Genomic DNA, 19,213 nt, shown 5'->3' with positions numbered 1-19,213 from the left:
CACTCTTGCGAATTTACTCATGAACAACAAAGAGCAGATACAATGTAAGTAAGAGATTCATTTTGAAGTGTGGACAGCTTCAGTGATTATAATGAGATTTTTTGTGAGAGCAGTCATTTTAATTTATGTCCTGTAATAATTAATGTCATATAATTTAATGTCAATTCAAAAAACCATTTAGTTTTTCATGATACTAAAATAACCAATGCGATGTCTAGATTTTTTAGTGCGCAATAAACAAATTCATAAAGAGCTTTTAGATACAGTAGCTCTGTCTGTGTAGCCTGTAAGTCAATAAGAGTATGAAATGGAGCCACTAGCCTAATGGAAAAATATATGCCGGAATATATAGTGCCACTGGACTTCGGGAGAGTTCAAATCCTTTCCCAATTCTGTCCTCTCCCCATTTAGTGCTTATTTTGTGTGAGCAGCTTCTCTTGCTGACTGGTTCAGAATCAGCTTCTGTCTTATCCAAAAAAGCACCATAAATAGTGAAAACATGATCCCTGAAGGTACTCCAGGGGCTCCAGGAAGAAGATTTCTCACTTTCATGTAATTTCAAACTTTCTAGCTATTTACCTGTTTTATAATCACTGTATTATGTATGTAATAATGTTAGATAATGTTCTTTTTTATGGACGATGTTATGAAGTGTTACAAAGAAAATCAATATTTTTATATAGGGGCCACTGGATCTATAAAGGTTGTAGAACACAACAACAACAACAAAAGTCTCTTTGGCCCTGTTGACACCTGGTATTAAGATGCATTTTGATCACAATTAGATGAGGTAGACACAGTCTGGATTTCTTTGAGCTGAGGGTCTATGGGCGGGTGTATGTGAGGGATTTTTCCTGATCTTTAGAATAGATCTTTAGAATAGACATAGAAAGTAGAATAGACATGATTATTTATAACACCAGAATAACCAAGGATAGTTTGTAAAGGAGTTAATGTACGGTGCAAATCGCAGCATTACAGTAGCCGTCAAACAAGGTTACACTGATGGGGTCTCTGCAGCCACAATGTCCTACCCACACTGTGAATCTTTAACAAGAACTTCCTGAATGTCAAACAAGCAGAAATGTCTCTGATGGAGGGAAAACTGGGACATCAGCATCAATGAAATTCAGTGAGAAGACGAGAGGAGACATGGATCAAATGAGCTTTCTCTCTGTATCCTTCTCCTCTGGAGGGTAAGACAGCCGCATGACTTTACATGGATTTCATTACCAGAGCTTCATATCAACCACAGAGAAAATACAGCTAAATTATTTATGGACCAGTGAGATCAACTTAATCAAATATATTATTAGGCAATCCACAACACTGAGTGTAGGAGAGCTCCATGAACTCTTGATGCCCTACAAAAACATTATGGTGTCCTAGGAAACCTCATGACATCTGTTTCTATTGTATTTGTGTTGTTGACATAACATTTCAAGCAGCCGCATATGTGAAATGAGATGCATGCTATACTCCACTCATTTGCAAGCTGCAGATTTGCTTTTGGCTGCAATCGTTTTTTTTTCTTCAGTTTTTTCCTGCTCTCTACTTCAACAACAGCCTCTTTGCATAACATTTTTGTTAACCTGACACACTTCACACTTGATGTGCAACACAAATAGCTGCAATCAGCCTGAAATGTTTAAAGGACCTCGATAAAAGTATTTCTAACACATTTTTGACTTGGGTATTCCAGGATGTGTAGAGTGACAGAGTTGTCATTTGCTCTTTTGCTGTTAGGAATAATAGCATGTATTTTACTTTCGACATTACCTCAATGCAAAAGTTTCTTATTTAGTGAATAGTATGCACCTGCTGTTTAAATTTATTAATCTGGCTGACATCAGAATCTTAAAACCATTATTACATATTCAGATCTTGTACATCAGTTATCTGTTTTTGATTTTAAATTTAGAATCTTTTTTTTTTATCTCTGCAGTGTGATTTCTCTCTTTCTCTCTGTCTGTCTCTTCCCTGGGGTTTCAGTACCACGCCAGCATTAATTAAAAGTCTCTCCAAACTGGGCTATTTATATCACTCCTTCATCAAAACAACCTAATGCACCCCACAAAAGAAGCTTTTTGGAAGGGGACGTCCTTCAATTTTTGATCAGAGTAAAGCCTAATAAATCATTGACAGAGTCAGGATGGAAAAGCTTGTAAATTTTACTAGCTAGTTTGTCTCTTCTTTACTGGTTCAATGCACTTCCTATCTACTTAGCCCTCAGCCTTGCTCTCAGAGGAAGCGAGATCTAGGAAAGCTATATCCATCCCAGCTGGACGTTTTTTTTTAAAGCATCATGTTGTATGTCTCAGCATAACACTGACTGCACTGCCATAGCAAATCATCGGTTTATAGCAGCCCTGACTAAACAGTGCCTCTAACTTGCACACATACAGTATGAACACAAGCAGATGTCCTTTTCAAAACATTCCCTGTTGCTATGATACCACAGAGACGGTTTTAGCATTGGATATTAATTGGATTTATAGTTCAGATGTGACTTTCCAATACAGCGTTAGAGGAGGACATCAGGCAGGGTGTGTGTATGTGTGCGTGTTCATGTGTGTAAACTGATGCAGTAGCATATTTTGCAGAAAATGCAATGCAGCAGTTTTATTGCTTACAGGTCTCTATGAACATTTGTCATAATTATAGCATGTGCGCACACACACACACACACACACACACACACACACACACACACACACACACACACACACACACACTGTTTGTATTTGGATGGTTTAATGGGTGCCGTTTTCCTGAACGAGATCCTATAAATGAAGCGCCGTTCAGCACCTGGCCTCAGGGATCCAAATAATTGTAACACTGTGTCACATAAATTATTTCCCCCCACTTCATTTTCTTTCTGGCTGACTGGGTTTGGTCTTGACAGTGTGTGCTGGTGAGCCAGAGCAACTGGAGCAAATAAAAGCTTTCTCTATATTCCTCTGCCTTCTCCATATTTCTTCCTGCACACCTCTCCATTTATTCCTTCTCAGTCACCATTTTGAAATTTTCTCTTCCTTCTCTCTCATCTGGCAGACAAATAGTAAGCAATTAAAGCAGATGCTGGGAATGTATCGCATTGATGGAAATTAAAAAAAGAGAGGGAATGATTGAAAGAAAGAAAATAGTAAAGGAAGAGCCTCACTTTGTTCTTGTCTGGCTGGCGAGGTGTGGTTGAGTCGATCTAATGAATCCATGCTGCCCTCTTTCAGCACATAATCGAAGCTCAAGATGAACAGCATGACAACACCCTCTTCATTCTTCACTGGAATGATGTGTGTCACACACAAGAAGTCTGATCCTGTTGACAAAAACAATTTATTCATTATCTTTTGGTTTAGATAGCAAAACAAATCTAACCATTGAATTCATTAGGATTCTTCATATTAATTAGCTTAATTAAGTGTACTGATAAATACACAGAGGTTGTGGAGCGCAGGTTACATTTGCTATTTTACTACATAAACAAACATGCAGTTTTGGGTGTAGATGTTGACGCTCATTCAGTTTGACAGGTTCAGGATTAATTTCTGACAGGCAAAGATGAGGGTCGCCATGGTAACTATAGGGCAAGACGACCCTTGAGAAAAAGCACAATGGAGACGTGGTTCTGATTTGTCTTCACATTTTATAGAAATTTGAGTTGATCATTATTGGGGCACAAGAGTTATCAGACATGCTAATTAACCATTGGCCTCCATCTTTAAAGACACAATTATCCTCATCATTGTCATAACTATTATCATTCATAATCATTAAATTTTTCCAGTGCATTCATATGAGCAACTGACTTACAGTAATGTGTCACTGGCACTGGAGTTACCAAACAAGATTATAAACACTGTCACTGCTTCTGCATAAACTCCAGGGCCCGTATTCATGAAAAATCTAAGCTAATGCTAAGAGTTGCTTCTAGTAACAAAATTCTAAGAAAATTCTTAGAAATGTGGGTGTTTCCTCTTAAAATTAAAGAAAAGATCCTAGTAAAAAAAACAGTAATTCAGAAAGCATCTTAACCCTTAAAGGAGGTCTTAAGGTCCATAATTGTTAGGAGTACGGACGAGGACATTTAAGAGGCTTAAGAGTTTCTTTAGCAGTGGAGAAATAGAAGTAAATCACTACATTAACTACATTAACATATTTAGCAATTGGAAAAATGCAATTATACAGCAGTGATGATTTGGGTTTGTCAACCTTCTATAAGCAAAGTGATAACACAAACAATTACAGCACTTTCAGAACTTATTTTGTCACTGTTCATTTCCTATAAAATGTGTTAAGTATGACAGCATGGTAAATAAAAAATAAAGAATATATATACATATATAATGTGTGTGTGTGTGTGTGTTTGTGTGAGAGAAAGAGAGATAGCACAGTAAAACAGGAAAAATTACGCCTGTAATTTCTAAATTAAGGCTTATAATAGACCCTACACTTAAACACACTCTTTTATTTCCTTCTTGGACAACCAACCAATCACAGTCTTCAAAAGACTGTGTCATAGCTAGCAACGGGGTCAGCCCGCCTCCTCACTAAGATAAAAGTTTTTGTCTTTTCCTCACTCAGAGTTGCTCTCAGATTGGTCCTGAATCACTTTTAAGCTAAGACTCCTACGTAAAAAAAATTAAAAACATCTTAAGGCTAAAAGTAGCTGATAACTCGCCGATTTAGGAGAAAATCTTAAAAAAGAGCATCTAAAGCATTAAAAGAGGCAGTTCATCCAAACATGGAAATCTGGGCCCGTATTCACAAAACATCTTAAGGCTAAAAGTAGCTCATAACTCGCCGATTTAGGAGAAAATCTTAAAAATAATGGACGTGTCAGTCCTAAATTTAGGACTCCTATATTTTTGTTCTAAAAGTTGTCTACAATGCGTTTTAGAGCTAAAACTAGCTCCTAAATATGTGAAATGTAGTAGTGAAGAGGACTCCTAAGTTACTAAGTTACCAAATCTGAACTATCCTAAAATGGCTGTTGCCAGCAATCTGCCTCGGAATATAAACATTTGACGATAATGAGCTTTTAAAAAGGTATCGGCTTTGGTTTGGAGGTTATCCCAACTCCAAATTTTTTATTATATCCTTAATAGATAGCTGTTCTCGTGTCCAGCTTGGTTTTCTTTTATGTTTGCATGTCTTACAATCAGCCAGTGTTGGGAAGGTTACTTTGGAATGTAATAGGTTACAGATTACAAGTTACCCTATTTAAAATGTAACAGTAGTGTAACTTTTTCAATTACTTTATAAAAGTAATGTAACTGATTACTTTTGATTCATTTTTGATTACTTTTCTAAATTTCTAATGAATGTTTATTTGCAACTGTTAATCATTTTCAAACATTTACACCATGCAGGGTTAACCTTACAGTAGTGCTCAACACTGTCAGACTTTCAAAATATAAATAAAATTTGAACACATCCACCACAAAATCAGACTTTAGTACCGCCTTTTACTTTGAGATTGATCTGAAGTTCAATGCAGATTTAAAATCATAAGAAATAGTTGAAATACTGATACTGCTTTTGAAACCAAATCTTTGCATAACTATAGGAAACACTGCATCTAACAATGGTTTGGAAAAAAAATTGTTACCGGTAATTAAAAAATAATAATTTATAATAAATAATAAAAGCATATACAGTGGGGAAAAAAAGTATTTAGTCAGCCACCAATTGTGCAAGTTCTCCCACTTAAAAAGATGAGAGGCCTGTAATTTTCATCATAGGTATACCTCAACTATGAGAGACAAAATGAGAAAAAAAAATTTTTTTCCCCACTGTACATCAACTCAAATACGGTTTTCTAATAAGCACGTGTCCTATTCTGTGTACTAAACTCCTGAAACAATGATGTCTTTTTGAAACATTGGTGTCTCTTTGTTTATGATATGACGGTAGTTTTCTCAAAATAAGTAAAGTGCTCATGAAGTGACTCAGAGCAGTTCTAGAGATTATGTTTATGTGTTCATGTACTCATATATTGAGAGGCTCAATATACATAATATCTCATATACAGAGGCTGAGAACACTGCGAGCTTCAGTAGGCCTATGTGTAGTAAATGAAACCGCATGTCTGCGCCATTAATTTCCATGAGGCAGGGGCGTAGCAGCCATTTTAAAAGTGGGGGGGACAGCTGTCAGGTGATGTGACCCTCAATGGCCAAACAAATTATGTACATAATAAATTCTATATAGAATACTAATTGGCGTGTTTTAGAGCACCCTAATGGCAATTTTGAGAACATGCCATGATAGCTTACAGGAAGCAAGACAGCTTACAAGGACCTATTTTATTGTGATATCAGACTCAAAAACACTAACTCTAACCCTAATTCAAAAATAACTGCAGGACTTGGGACTTTGAGACCACTGTGGACATCTATACTTTATTTTTATTAAATAAAGATATTTTATGCACAATATTTCAGTTACACTACAATTAAACGATAACTTTTATCCTAATTCTTAACAGTTGGACAAAAAAAGTGTCTTTAAAAACTATTGGAACACACTGCCTTTACCTATACAACGAATTTTATTTAACAATTTTAACATAAAATAAAAATATATATTAATGTTTAATTCCTTAAAACATTGGCAAGTAGTCCCAGTAAAAAAAAAAACACTGCCTTAAAATAATTATCTTCTTCCAAGTTCTCACCTGTATAGATTCTGGAGAGGTCGAGCAACTGTCCTCCCCTCTCTCTCTGTCAGTGACAGACTAGTTAAAGTTAAGAACATAGCGGTAATGAATTAAAGTAGCCTACTAAAATATGATAAAGTATGATGAGATATCATAAGTATTTGGTGCAAAACAACTTTGCTTTATTGGGAAAGGATAATTCTACTCCGGACGCGAGTGGTGCGACGCGACAAAAGAACCCAATAATCAGTTATGCTGTCCATATTTACATTTACTCATTTAGCAGACACTTTTATCCAAAGCGACTTACAAGTAGGAGAGGATATAACACACACTGGATCCAGTGCGAGGTCACATGCCTCGTTCTTAACGGGTTCTTTTGTCGCATCCCTCGCATCCGGTGTAGATGCCCGGTTAGATCAAATCATAACGTAGCAATTCGATCGCGTGATTTGTGTCATCGTGACATAACACATACTTACATACTTGTTTGAAAAAGGACGTAATCATCTGCTTTTTTCTGGGGTGCATTTTACCCCCAAACCGCCCAAAGAGCAAAGTGAAATCGCGAGAGCATCAGGAGATTTGAAGCTCATGACAGACACGCCCAAGAGATGATGCGCCTTGTGACTGGCTGAATGTTAGTTCACTCAAATCTAAATAAACAAATCAGAGAACACGGCAGACATATCGAAATATCGACAGTGGGTAAAAACATATCGAAATATCGACGGTGGGTAAAAACAAAGTGCGGGGGACAGAATAACCTTTTACTAAAAGTGCGGGGGACACGTCCCCCCCATCCCCCGTGGCTGCTATGCCCCTGCCATGAGGGGCGGACTGGGAAAACAATTTCAGGCCGGGAAATCTCACACTCATACACCCACAACAAAATCTGAAACATAGACAACCCTATTTTTTGTATGGACCTCACATAAAAAAAAGTTTAAATCCTTAGGTTGGGGACATGCAAAATAATTAAAAGTGATCTCCTGAACTGCACCTTCACTTCCATTTTTCTTTTCAGTCTCTTTATTTTGCCCTGATATCTATCTCTCACATGACTTTAATACTCAAGATTTAACAATACTTTCTAAATTGCCTACATGTCAAAATTAGTACATCACTACAATATCTGTATAGAAAAAACCTAATACTGAACACGAAACTACAATAGCATATTTACAGATGAAACTGGCCTGCACTTGAAACCCTGAACAGCAGTTTTGCTTCTCTTGTCCACCTGTCTCTCGCATTGATTACTCTGATCCTAACTATTTGGCAGAGGCGCGGAGAGCGCGCGAGCCGAAGCATTGCCAGTCACGACTAACTGATTCATGATTTATTAGAGATTTAACTATCGAATGGCGAATTCGGAAATAATCGCTTTAGTACATTCGGCAGGCAATTATACAATAATAATATTAAAATAGCAGGGGGAAATCGGCTGCCAGGCCACCAGGAATTATCCCGGTTCTCCCGATGGCAAGTCCGCACCTGATTTCCACAGACTCACAGAACGTGCAGGATTCATATATTGTCTTTTTGTGGCTTAATATTCACATAGTCCATATCGCGTTTTGATTCAAGTGTACTGACCTACTTTTGATTTATTCGTCCAAAATGTGGCATATTCCATCCGTGTTAGGCTATAGGAATTCCGTTTTTATGACTGGATTCTACGAACCAGTCTGTGTTTTCCGCATTGCATAAATTATAGGGCTGTATGTCTCAGAGTAGTCAGTGCAATTTGGGAAAGAAATCAATTAAATCTGTATGTGGATGTGTGTAAATACTCAAATGTAATCCCCTTTGTAATCGTTAACATTTTCCAAAGTAACTGTAATTTAATTACACATTTTTTCTTAGTAACTGTAACTGATTAGAGTTACATTTATTTTGTAATCAAATTACATAACGCCTTACATGTAACAAGTTACTCCCCAACACTGCTTTCAGCCATAATTATTCTACTCTGTTAATTAAAAGGCTGTTTATACGCATATTGACTAATTGTTTACGAGAAGCATACATATAAGAGGCTGACAATTAGCTGAATATATACTTGTTTATTTAGTGACACTTAGCCTGCATTTAAAAATTTTTATTTGAATGTGGCGATTACAATTTTATTTGAATATGGCAACATAATATTACACTCTACAATATTTCTATGAATAAATCTCTGACAGAGACCCCTCCCCTATCAGCCAATCACTGTGTGCATAGTTAGTAAGTATGCTGACATCATCCATAGCAACGAGGTCAACCCCGCCCTTACTCTTAGCTTAAGACTTCTATCTATTCCTTAGTAAAAGTTTTGTGAATAGGTTTTAAGAGAAAACTCTTAGCTAAAAACTTTTACTGCTATTTAGGAGAACTCTCAGTGGTAAGATAAAATGTTTTGTGAATTCGGGTCCAGGGGCCGGATTCACGAAAATCTTCTTAAGAAATAAGTTAAGAAATTTCTTAAGATAAATTCCACGAAGTTCGTAAGAATGTTCTTAAGTTCAATTCTTGAAAAATTCTTAAGTTCTCAAATATATTCTTAAGAACATCTTAAGTTTTTTCTTAAGAAGAAAATAACAGTCGTTATCTGAGTGAATACATGACGCACTGATAAACTCACAATTTATTGTCTTTTTGCGCTTCCTGCAGATTACCCTAATAATCTTAATAAGCATGCACATTATTTTCGTCACGAGTTTGACTGGCACTCAGCTTCACGTTTTTAATGCGGCGTGTTTTTGAACAGTTACTTTTAACATAGCCTGTCTCAAGCTGCAGCGATATGTTTCATTAATTTTTGTGCTCTCATCTGAGTGAACGCTTCCGGTATATGTGTCCGCGCTGCTACAGCAAACACGCCCTGCACATTCATGTGCGCTGAATACTGCCAAAAATTGTCGTATTTATAAGCTAAAATTAAAAGCGTTCAATTAAAGCTCCCTATCTGACTCATTTTAGAGTTGCTACTGAGTTTTGAAGTCAGCAAAAAGTAGCATCACACAGGCTAATCATGACCAATCATTGTTTACATTATCAGTCATCGCTGTCACTTCACAAAACTCGAGCACATCCCTATTAATAGTCCTACTATGTATTATATGTAGCTAGTGTTGTTGTAATGCTTAAATATAACAATTTATTTGAAAAAAAACAATAAATTCATTAAATAATTCTTACTGTTTGGGATTTAAGACAAGTCTGGGGCTGTCCTAAATTTAAGAAGTTATTTACGATGATTTTTAAGAAGATTCTTTTCAAGAATTTGAATTCTTCTTAAGTTTTGTCTTAAAAACAATCTTAAGAAAAAAGATAAGAATATTCTTAAGAATTTTTGGGAATACAAAATATTCTTAACTTTTTTCTTAAGTTAAAAAATAAGAAGAAAATGGCAGTTAAGTTATTTCTTCTTAAGAATCTTTCGTGAATCCGGCCCCAGATTCCTAATAGAGTATTAAACTTGACAGTTACTGACACTTTCCTTGTATTTCCCTCTTTTCTTCTTTTTTTTTTTTTTTACAAACAATACAAGCACATCCTGTGTTCTTGTCACACTTTGCCTATGGCAAGGAGCGAGGAACGAGGAGACCAGGAGTACACGAAAATAATAGGTTTAATCCAAACATCCAAGGGAATACACAGGGCAGACAAGAGCATAGGAAACACATGGGTAGACGTTCAATCTTCGACAAAAATGAACTGAATGGACTATGGCTATTAAACACAGGATAATTGGGGAAACACAGGTGCATGGAATAACTAATTAACGGGGACACGGAACACATGTGGAGGAAAAACACAACACAATGAGTACAGGGGCGTGACAGTTCTAGAGTAACTACAGATTTTTAAAAATAGGGCATTAAATAAATTCCAAGGGGACCACAATTGATTTTTTTTCAATTAATATATTATTATTATTATTATATATTAATATAATTTAATGTTAATATTAATATATTAAAACTATTTAACTAAATTAAAATGCAAAAAATTGTGGAATCACAAAAAATGATTGTTGTTAATTATTTTACTTTAATTATTCTACAACAATCCCAGTTAATAATATATTATAGTTAGGCTTTGAACCTTGATGACAATTTATTTAATGTTTTTGCTAGTAAATAACAAATTAGCATTCTAAACTGTATTCAGTGGTCCCGAATATTGGTAAAAGGGTTTTAGGTTTGCATATGTCATATAAAATTAATAGAAAACGGCTAATACACTGTCATATTTTTATATAATATAATATAATATAATGTAATATAATATAATATAATTAATATAATATAATTTGTTTTGACATGCTTAGTCAGCACCTCCTTTCATTGACTAATTTTGATTTGAAAAAGACTTCCAAGTCCTATTTTATACGTATACACTAGGGATGGGAAAATTCACAGATTTTCTCGGTGCATCGGCATAAGTTAACGATGGGATGAATCAACTGTAAAAAGTTGGCATTTGTATCGCGATGCATAATTTCTAACATATGCCATATATTAAAGTCCAAAAACTGACTTGAAATAATATCACAAATCAATCGGGGCTAAAGCGGATCCATAAACGACAAATTAAGTTCACACAATCACACTAATTTGTGGAAGCTTATTCTTAAGCAGCCTTTAATGTCAATCATGCATCAGATCGATCCACCATGGCAAACTGAATATATTTGTGCTGTTTATTGCATTTGAGACAATGTGTTTTTCTTTATTATTTATTTTCGCTTTTTAATTTAGTGATTTTAAGTTTTAATTTAGTGATGTTAATGCTTTAAATAGCTATTTTAGATTGTAATGTTCTAATGTTCTGCTATCTGTTCTGCTAACTTTACTGTAAATGTACAGCCTGTCATAAAACCAGAGAGAAAGGCTGCATGGCTATAATAGTACAGAATGTGAGAGAGTCAGCAGTAATATCATTCCATTCCTATTGGTCAATGTTAGAGGAGCTCAGCTTAGCCTGACAGTTAGCCTGCCCTGGACCAGGTTAGTTTCCCAGCATATGTTGCTACAGTGACTGAGGTTGATCTATGTTCCATTTGCTTTATGGAACCAAACCATCTGACAATGAGTCAGACTAACTGAAATAAGCCTGGCTTATGTTTTATGTAACAGGCCTCGAGGCGTTAGAAGTCAGAAGACACTTAAGTTAATTTAAGATTTGCTGTCTGTCTGAAGCAAAGAAATAAAAGCGATCGTATTTTTCCCATTGCATCATATTGCATTGTGTTGAATCGAATCTAATAGAAATTGGATCGCACTGCATTGTAATAGGGGTGAATCATATTGAATCGCATAGGTAGCTGCTTCATATGTATCTTTAATGCATCGTATCGTTGGCTATGAATCAAGATGCGTATCACATCGGCATCAGTTATGAAATGCACATCCCTACTTTTACACTATACATGAAAAGTTGATCTCTGTTCAACTGTGTCACATCACCAATGGTCACTGTCACTCATGTCGATGGAAACTGCAACTTCAGCTCTCTGCAAATCACTGTCAGCGTGATCACTCTTTCAGGACGATGAGTTCATCTGCTTTGACGGCTACTCTTGTCAGTTTATTGAGAATTATCTCAACAACAATCAGAGAGCAGTACAGAGTTTACCGTGACAAGAATTCCCTGTTCGATTATTCCAGTCTGCAGGAGCAGCCGTTGTGTGTGAGCCTGTAGAATCAGCTCAATTTAGAATGAACTTGTTTGAACGATCACATATCAATTAGAAAGACACACAGAAGAAAGCAGTAGTGTTTGTTTGTCTGCTTTATTTGGCCATGTGATCTATAAATAAATCTGAGCTTTCGTCTAGTGTGCCCAGTGTTTCTCTGTCAATCTGTGATATTATTAGCAGCTGTGCACACACATACACACACACACCACAGAGCTTCTGCAATCACCACCTGCAGAACATCTATAATGCACAAACACTCACACACACCTGGAACTAACAACAGCAATCAGTACTTAAAAGAGTTCAGATAAATAATATCATTATGGCAGCTACAATGACACAGTTCAGAGAACATCAGCTTCATGGTTATATATCATGTTTTTTTTTTTACCTTTGTGCAAAGGCAAATCACAGTAACTACTGTAAGATTTATGATGATTGACAGCAAATCAGTCTATAATGTGTCTAGTGAAGCAATGTTTTTTAAACTTGGGGGTCCTGGAGGGTCTGCAGAAATTTTTCAAAAGAAGTGTAAAAAAATGGAATAGAATAGGAAAAAGAGTACAGAATCACAAAATGAATATTGATATTGTTTCAGAAATTCATGAGATTGATCTTTTTAAGTCCATTCAGTGGGTTGTGGGTACCTTTGTTTGCCTTGGTGCCAATTGTTCAGCCTGGTCAACGAATTAAAAAGAAAATAAATCTATCCCAAATCATACTCTAATCTACAAATTCATGAATTGCCATCTTTCTGTTAGATAAAATCTATGACAGAGTGTGCTCTGTATGGGCTTTGTGCAGTAATGTAGCATCTAGGTGAACATGTATTTCATATCACAGTATTCTGTGTATTTTTGCACAGCTGGAACACTGTATAGACTAATTAGTAGCCAGGACTGCAAAGTTTTAAAATGAATGATACAGATAAAGTGTACTAACGAATTTAATGTTATCTATCCCTCTCTTTCTGCAGTTGACGAATGGAATACGAGAGGCAGGTATGCCCAGAGTAAGCAGGCTATGACCCTTCACTACATCACTGTCAATATTACCACATAATGCAATACATCCTGAGACAGGGAGAGAGATGCTGCACAATCACTAGGCCACGAGGAAAAATCTGCAAGAAAAGCATTTTAAGCTCCTGTAGTTCGTTTTTAGATTTTACTATGTCAGAAACTTGATGACGGACAGATGTTTCACGCTCTATAACAGACTTTCCATCTCCACATCTTGAATCCACTTCCTCTTCAGAAAACTGAAAACTGTCTGTCTTGTTCCCATATCTCTATATAATAAAATCTAAGAGTGACAGAAAAAAAGTGCTATAAAATAATAAAGACTAAAATCACAAAGTTTTTGCAAGCTCATTTTATGCAACATTATCATAATAGGTATGCAATTTTTGGCATCTAAAAATATCTACAAAAGGTATACTACACAATGAAGTAAATCTAAAAAAAAAAACTAGCCTGGAATGGTATCTTCAAGAGCTTATGATGCCATTTGGATTCTTTGGATATTGGCTTAGCTCTGTGTGGAATGGAATTTATTGCATGACAGAGCATAAATATCCGTTTTACAGTAGAAAATGTTTGCGGAATGCAACAACCTGTCAGTTTTAATCTCAAACAGTCCTGGTTGGTTATGTTTGGCATTAACCTAGGTGAGAGGCAAATTGAGGAAACCATCGGGGAAATTCTTGTTTGTGTGTGTGTGTGTGTGTGTAGACTGAAAGGACAAGAGAAGCTTAAGAGATTAGCCCTATGGAACTGAATAAGTGCTTTAAACGCTTGAATTTCATGCTGCTGTGGTGCCGCTTTAAATGAATTAAGTAGTCTAGTGGGGCAGATGAAAAACCTCCAGCAAATTTGTATATTTATATATATTTTTTTATAAAAATAATATATTTTTAGTATACAGTATATTATTATTAAATACTATAATATTAAAGTTAGGCTATATATAAACCGATTTTCTATTGATGAATGTCCAAAAAGGGATCTTTTTAATTAGACATAAATCTCTTTGCATGATGTGTTCTAAATCATGCAAAGAGATTTTTATTGAATAATTAAAAAGATCAATAGGACACACAGGACAATTATTTTTAGTTCTGTTTGAAAAAGAGTTTGAAGTTAAGGGTATACGTTTTGTGTATATGGTTGTGAATATACACACACATAAACAAACATACACATGTTTGTGCAATGGGGACTTACAGAGGTACTTTAAAATCGACCCATTACCATGACCTCCATAAATAAAGAATGAATCTGTTGACCCAATGACGTCTTAAAGGAAATGTGATCTGATGCTTGTCTTGAGTGTGTAAAGCAGGAGAAACCACAGTCAAACTAGCAAGATACATTGAGAGAGGTTAACAGGGCACATTGAGCTCTCAGCATTAATGAGTATAAACTATTAAAGAGTTAAGCCATATTAAGCCTGCAATTGCCAATTGGTATAAAAATAACAGAGCTGAATTTATCTAGATACTAGATTTACTGACGATCAATATTTTATTTACCACATAAAGTGCAGATTAACAGTTTTATCATGTCATATAGAAACACTGGGTCTCACACACTAACTGTCACAAATCCTGTCCATGGCCTTCCTCGATTGCCACCAGAGATCGCCCTTCCATTACATTGACTCTCCCACTACACAGACTGTTACATTTCACCCTGGACTAGATTTCCCATGTTCCATTTCACTGATTACACTCTCACCTGTAGCCAATCACACACGCTATATAACACTCTCTCAGATGTTATAAGAGCTCTGACTTATTGGCAAGGTTCACATTATATAAATCACGTACCGGATTGGGCCCAGATAGAATCCTCAGCCTGCCTTCCTTCCTCGCTTTCAGCTCTTCTATTTTCAGCTATTTGCCGATGGGTCTATACTCTCAATTGTTGCACCCAATGGTATGGAATGACCAGGCATTCTTGCTATGGCAAGAAAAAGGTATCTTAACATTTAAAGATCTTTTTGCTGATGGCTGCTTCTTGTCTTTTGCCCAATTAGAATCTCAGTTTAAAATACCTAAAGCCCACTTTTTCAGATATCTACAGGTGCGCGATTTCACCTCTTTTCCTTCCCTTCCTGAACAAAACCGTATTGATCAACTTTTTCCTGACGACCCAGAACAAAGAGGAACCAGTTCTGGCTTATTTACAAAACTTGTATCATTATTATCCACTTCTATAACTGTACAAAGAGACTTCTGTCAACTGGACCTTAATATCTCCCTGACGGACGAGGAATGGAATGAGGCTATATATAGAATTCATGGATCGTCTATTTGTGCTAGACAGCCTTATTCAATTTAAAGTGGTACATAGACTTCATCTTTCCAAGGCCAAACTGGCAAAGATGTATCCCTCGGTTGACCCCACCTGTACAAGATGTAAGCAGTCCCCTGCTACATTAGCCCATATGTTTTGGCTATGTCCTAGTCTGTCTGTTTTTTGGTCTAATTTTTTATTTTTTTTTATCTTCTAGAATATTTTGTAAAGATGTTTGTGCAAATCCTTTAACTGCCATCTTTGGTATTGTATGTGAAAATAACAGTTTGTCAAAAAGTGAATTGGACTGCATCGCCTTTACTTCTCTTGTGGCAAGGCGCTTGATTTTAATTAATTGGAAACAGTCATTTCCCTCTTCTTTTAAACAGTGGGCCAGAGATTCCTGAGTTTGGAAAAAATAAGACTTAATTTAAAGGGTTCCGGGTCTAAGTTCACTGCCATATGGTGTCCTTTCATTAATTATTTACAAAACCAATTGTAAGTGGATATGCTGTCAGGTTTTGCTTGTGATTTACTGATGTTATTTACTCTTTTTTTTGTCTTTGTTTATATGTGCACAATGTCTGTATGCATGTTGTGTTGATATGTGATAAATTGCGGGGCAGCGCTAAAAAGAATGTTGTGAGTTACTAAAACGTGTGCGCGTGAGATAGTGAAGACAGCGCATTAGTTTAGAACTCTTCTAATTTTTATTTTTGAAACGGGGAGAGTGTGTTGATTTGTGCAATGATAACCTACCAGCAATGTTAAGATGATTTAAATATATTAGAATAAGTACATTAAAATATACATTTATTAGAACGAGTACATTATTATTTATGGGCTTAAAAACAAGATGCAAACAATCAGAATATTGTACCTGGTGGGGAGTGCACAATGTAAACATGAAACATATGCCATTACCTATATTGTACTGTGGTACAGTTATGGAGGCTCTTCATAATGCAGAGGTCAACTGCCTGCTCTGCCAATAGCTAGCAACATCCCTATAGTATGCAGTGTTTAATAAAAAGCTGTTTTACAAAATTCTTCTGAGGTGAAATTCAGTGCAGTCCTGTATCGTGATACATATCGTATCATGACTTTGCTGGTGATACACAGCCCTAACATACAGTAGTTTCATACGAGCGCATCTGAAAATATAGCGGAGGACACAGACTGAGCTGCTGCGGAGAAAGTGCATGATCCAATTTGTTCTAAACATGTGACAAGCTTCATATTAAGGCCTGTAAAAAATGGTAAGACATAGTTTATAGTTTCGTTTCGCATATTAGTTTAAGCGGCTCGGCCCGTCATATGCTCTCACAGAAAGGCTGCGTGTGCCGCTGACAGAGACACTAGGCTACTCGCGCTGTTTAATGTGTATGAAATGTGCTGTCTTTCGAATGCATAACTTACATTTCACAGGTATATTCTCCATCTGTAAATGTTAGAAAGCCATGGAAATATTTCCATTTTTCTGTCAGAAGTGCATGAGCCTTCTGCTTTGCGATTCTCCGCTAAACTTGACTTGAACGTGCGCTGCTGCGCGCATGCGCGCCAAACAGACAGAGCTCAATTAAATAGGAGCGCAATAATTCTGACTAAAATATACATTTCGCGGGAAATATTTGTTGTTGGACAATAAATGTGACATGTAGATTTTTAAACTTACAAGTACGTCTATTTTTATGATAGCACTGATTGTAAAGTGACTGTAATGGGGTAATCAAAATAGCCTAACACACTCAGTGCTTTTGTTCTCATTTATTTTCATTTTTAGTTTAGTGAATTTAGCTTCCGTTTTAAAAGCCTTATTTTTGTTTTTAGATTGCAATGTTAGAATGAAATGTGATTTTTAACCCTTTTTTGCACATAATATAAAGGCTTACATGGTTACATTCACTTTATTTGTCTTCATAGCCTTTAATATGCATTGTTTTGTTGGACAAAATTGGGCGGTAAGTGAAATATAAATATATATATTAAATACAAAAACGAAAATACCGAGATATATATACAGTATATCGCAAATCAGCCAAAAAATACAGAGTTATGAATTTTTGCCCATATCGCCCAGCCCTATGTTCTCTGTCCTAGTTCCTAGTCTAGTCTTGAGATTGCCCGTTACCTGATTATCTGCCTGTCTTGGATTTATCTCTCATCTTGTCGGTTGGACTTGGTTTGCACCTCGCCTGGACTATCGCCTGTTTGTGGATTACCTATTTGCCTCGCCCTCTGGATTACGTTCACGTCGATTGACCCACGCCTGTTTACCTAACTGCTCTCGTCTTGCCCTCAATATACTTGTGCCTTTTGTCTGACCCTAGCCTGTTTCATGACCACGTCTTTAAATAAAGCTTTACAGATGGATCCATACACTTCACGCTCTGATTACTCCGTAACACTAACCATGCACATGCACAAATTTGTGTGTGATATCTGCATACAAACATTTTCATGAACAAATCATGACTCATCAATAACTCTTGTACTAAAATTAATTAGAATTTTGATTTTTGAATTTCATTTACTTTCATAACTGTGGGGAAACCCCTTTTTTATTTTGGGTGTGTTTAATGTTAATTATGGTAGCTCATTTAGAATACTAGGTTAAGAACAAATTTGTGTGCATGTGTAGGTTTAGTGAGAAGTTCTCCTTTGTGAATAAATACAAATAATTTGCAATTATTAGTGAATGAGACCAACTCACTGATGCATCTTATTTGCTTGAACGGTTGTTGCCATGTTAGTGAAGTGACATGTGGCCAATTAGTGCTCTGCATTTATCCCATCCAAAGTGAACACACACACACACCCGGAGCAGCCATTTTTTTTGCTGCGGCACCCAGGGAGCAGTTGGGGGTTCGGTGCCTTGCTCAAGGGCACCTCAGTCGTGGTATTGAAGGTTGGAGAGAGTGCTGTACATTCACTCCCCCACCTACAATTCCTGCTGGTACGAGACTCGAACCCACAACTTTTGGGTTACGAGTCCGATGCTCTAACCATTAGGCCACAACTTTCTCTATGGACTCTCTAACCATATCACGACTTGGTATGATGTCATACACTTGCAAGCTGTTTTTTTTCCCCAAAGTTGGACATTTTTACTTTCCAAGCTGAACAATCATAGTGATCAGAGCCACACTGTTGTTCAGCCAGAGAATAAATGTTTCTCAAAGGAATTTTGAAAAAATTTCTTTGATGAAATAGTACTGCCATGTGGAACCAGCACTCTTATTGTAGTACAATTTTAGCAGCATTTTTATGGGTTTGATCATGCTGTTTTCTTTCAAACTCTGACAAGTTTCCTGAGCAGCAGTTGCATCGATCAGGCGACCATCACACCATAAGAGTAAAAGAAATCCAGCTCAGTTACCACTCAGGTTGCAATTTTCATTTCATTTCAAGTGTCCTGAGCTGAACTATGTAATGTGTAGGGGAAGAGCTGTTAAAGAATTTTGCAGCTCTGCCACATTGGTTGTCCCCTTCACTTACAGGAGACACAATCCTCAGTTTCTCTGTCTGTGTGTTCATTTCCACTGTTACTTGAGATGTTAA

General features: G+C 36.4%; 1 protein-coding gene across 1 annotated transcript in view; it reads right to left on the bottom strand.

Moving 5' to 3' along the window:
• The window catches only part of LOC107581368 (potassium voltage-gated channel subfamily H member 7-like), a 59,147-nt gene that overhangs the window by 28,649 nt on the left and 11,285 nt on the right, over positions 1 to 19,213 (bottom strand). The window contains exon 3 of the mRNA XM_016266918.1: positions 3,164 to 3,319. Coding sequence (XP_016122404.1) covers positions 3,164 to 3,319 — 156 coding nt within the window. The remainder of the gene's footprint in view (positions 1 to 3,163; positions 3,320 to 19,213) is intronic.

Source organism: Sinocyclocheilus grahami, unplaced genomic scaffold (assembly GCF_001515645.1).
Source record: "Sinocyclocheilus grahami isolate Dianchi unplaced genomic scaffold, SAMN03320097.WGS_v1.1 scaffold34.1, whole genome shotgun sequence".
NCBI classification, from domain to species: Eukaryota; Metazoa; Chordata; class Actinopteri; order Cypriniformes; family Cyprinidae; genus Sinocyclocheilus; species Sinocyclocheilus grahami.
The sequence above is the reverse complement of the archived record's forward strand: the minus strand, read 5'-3'. Positions and strand labels throughout refer to the sequence as shown.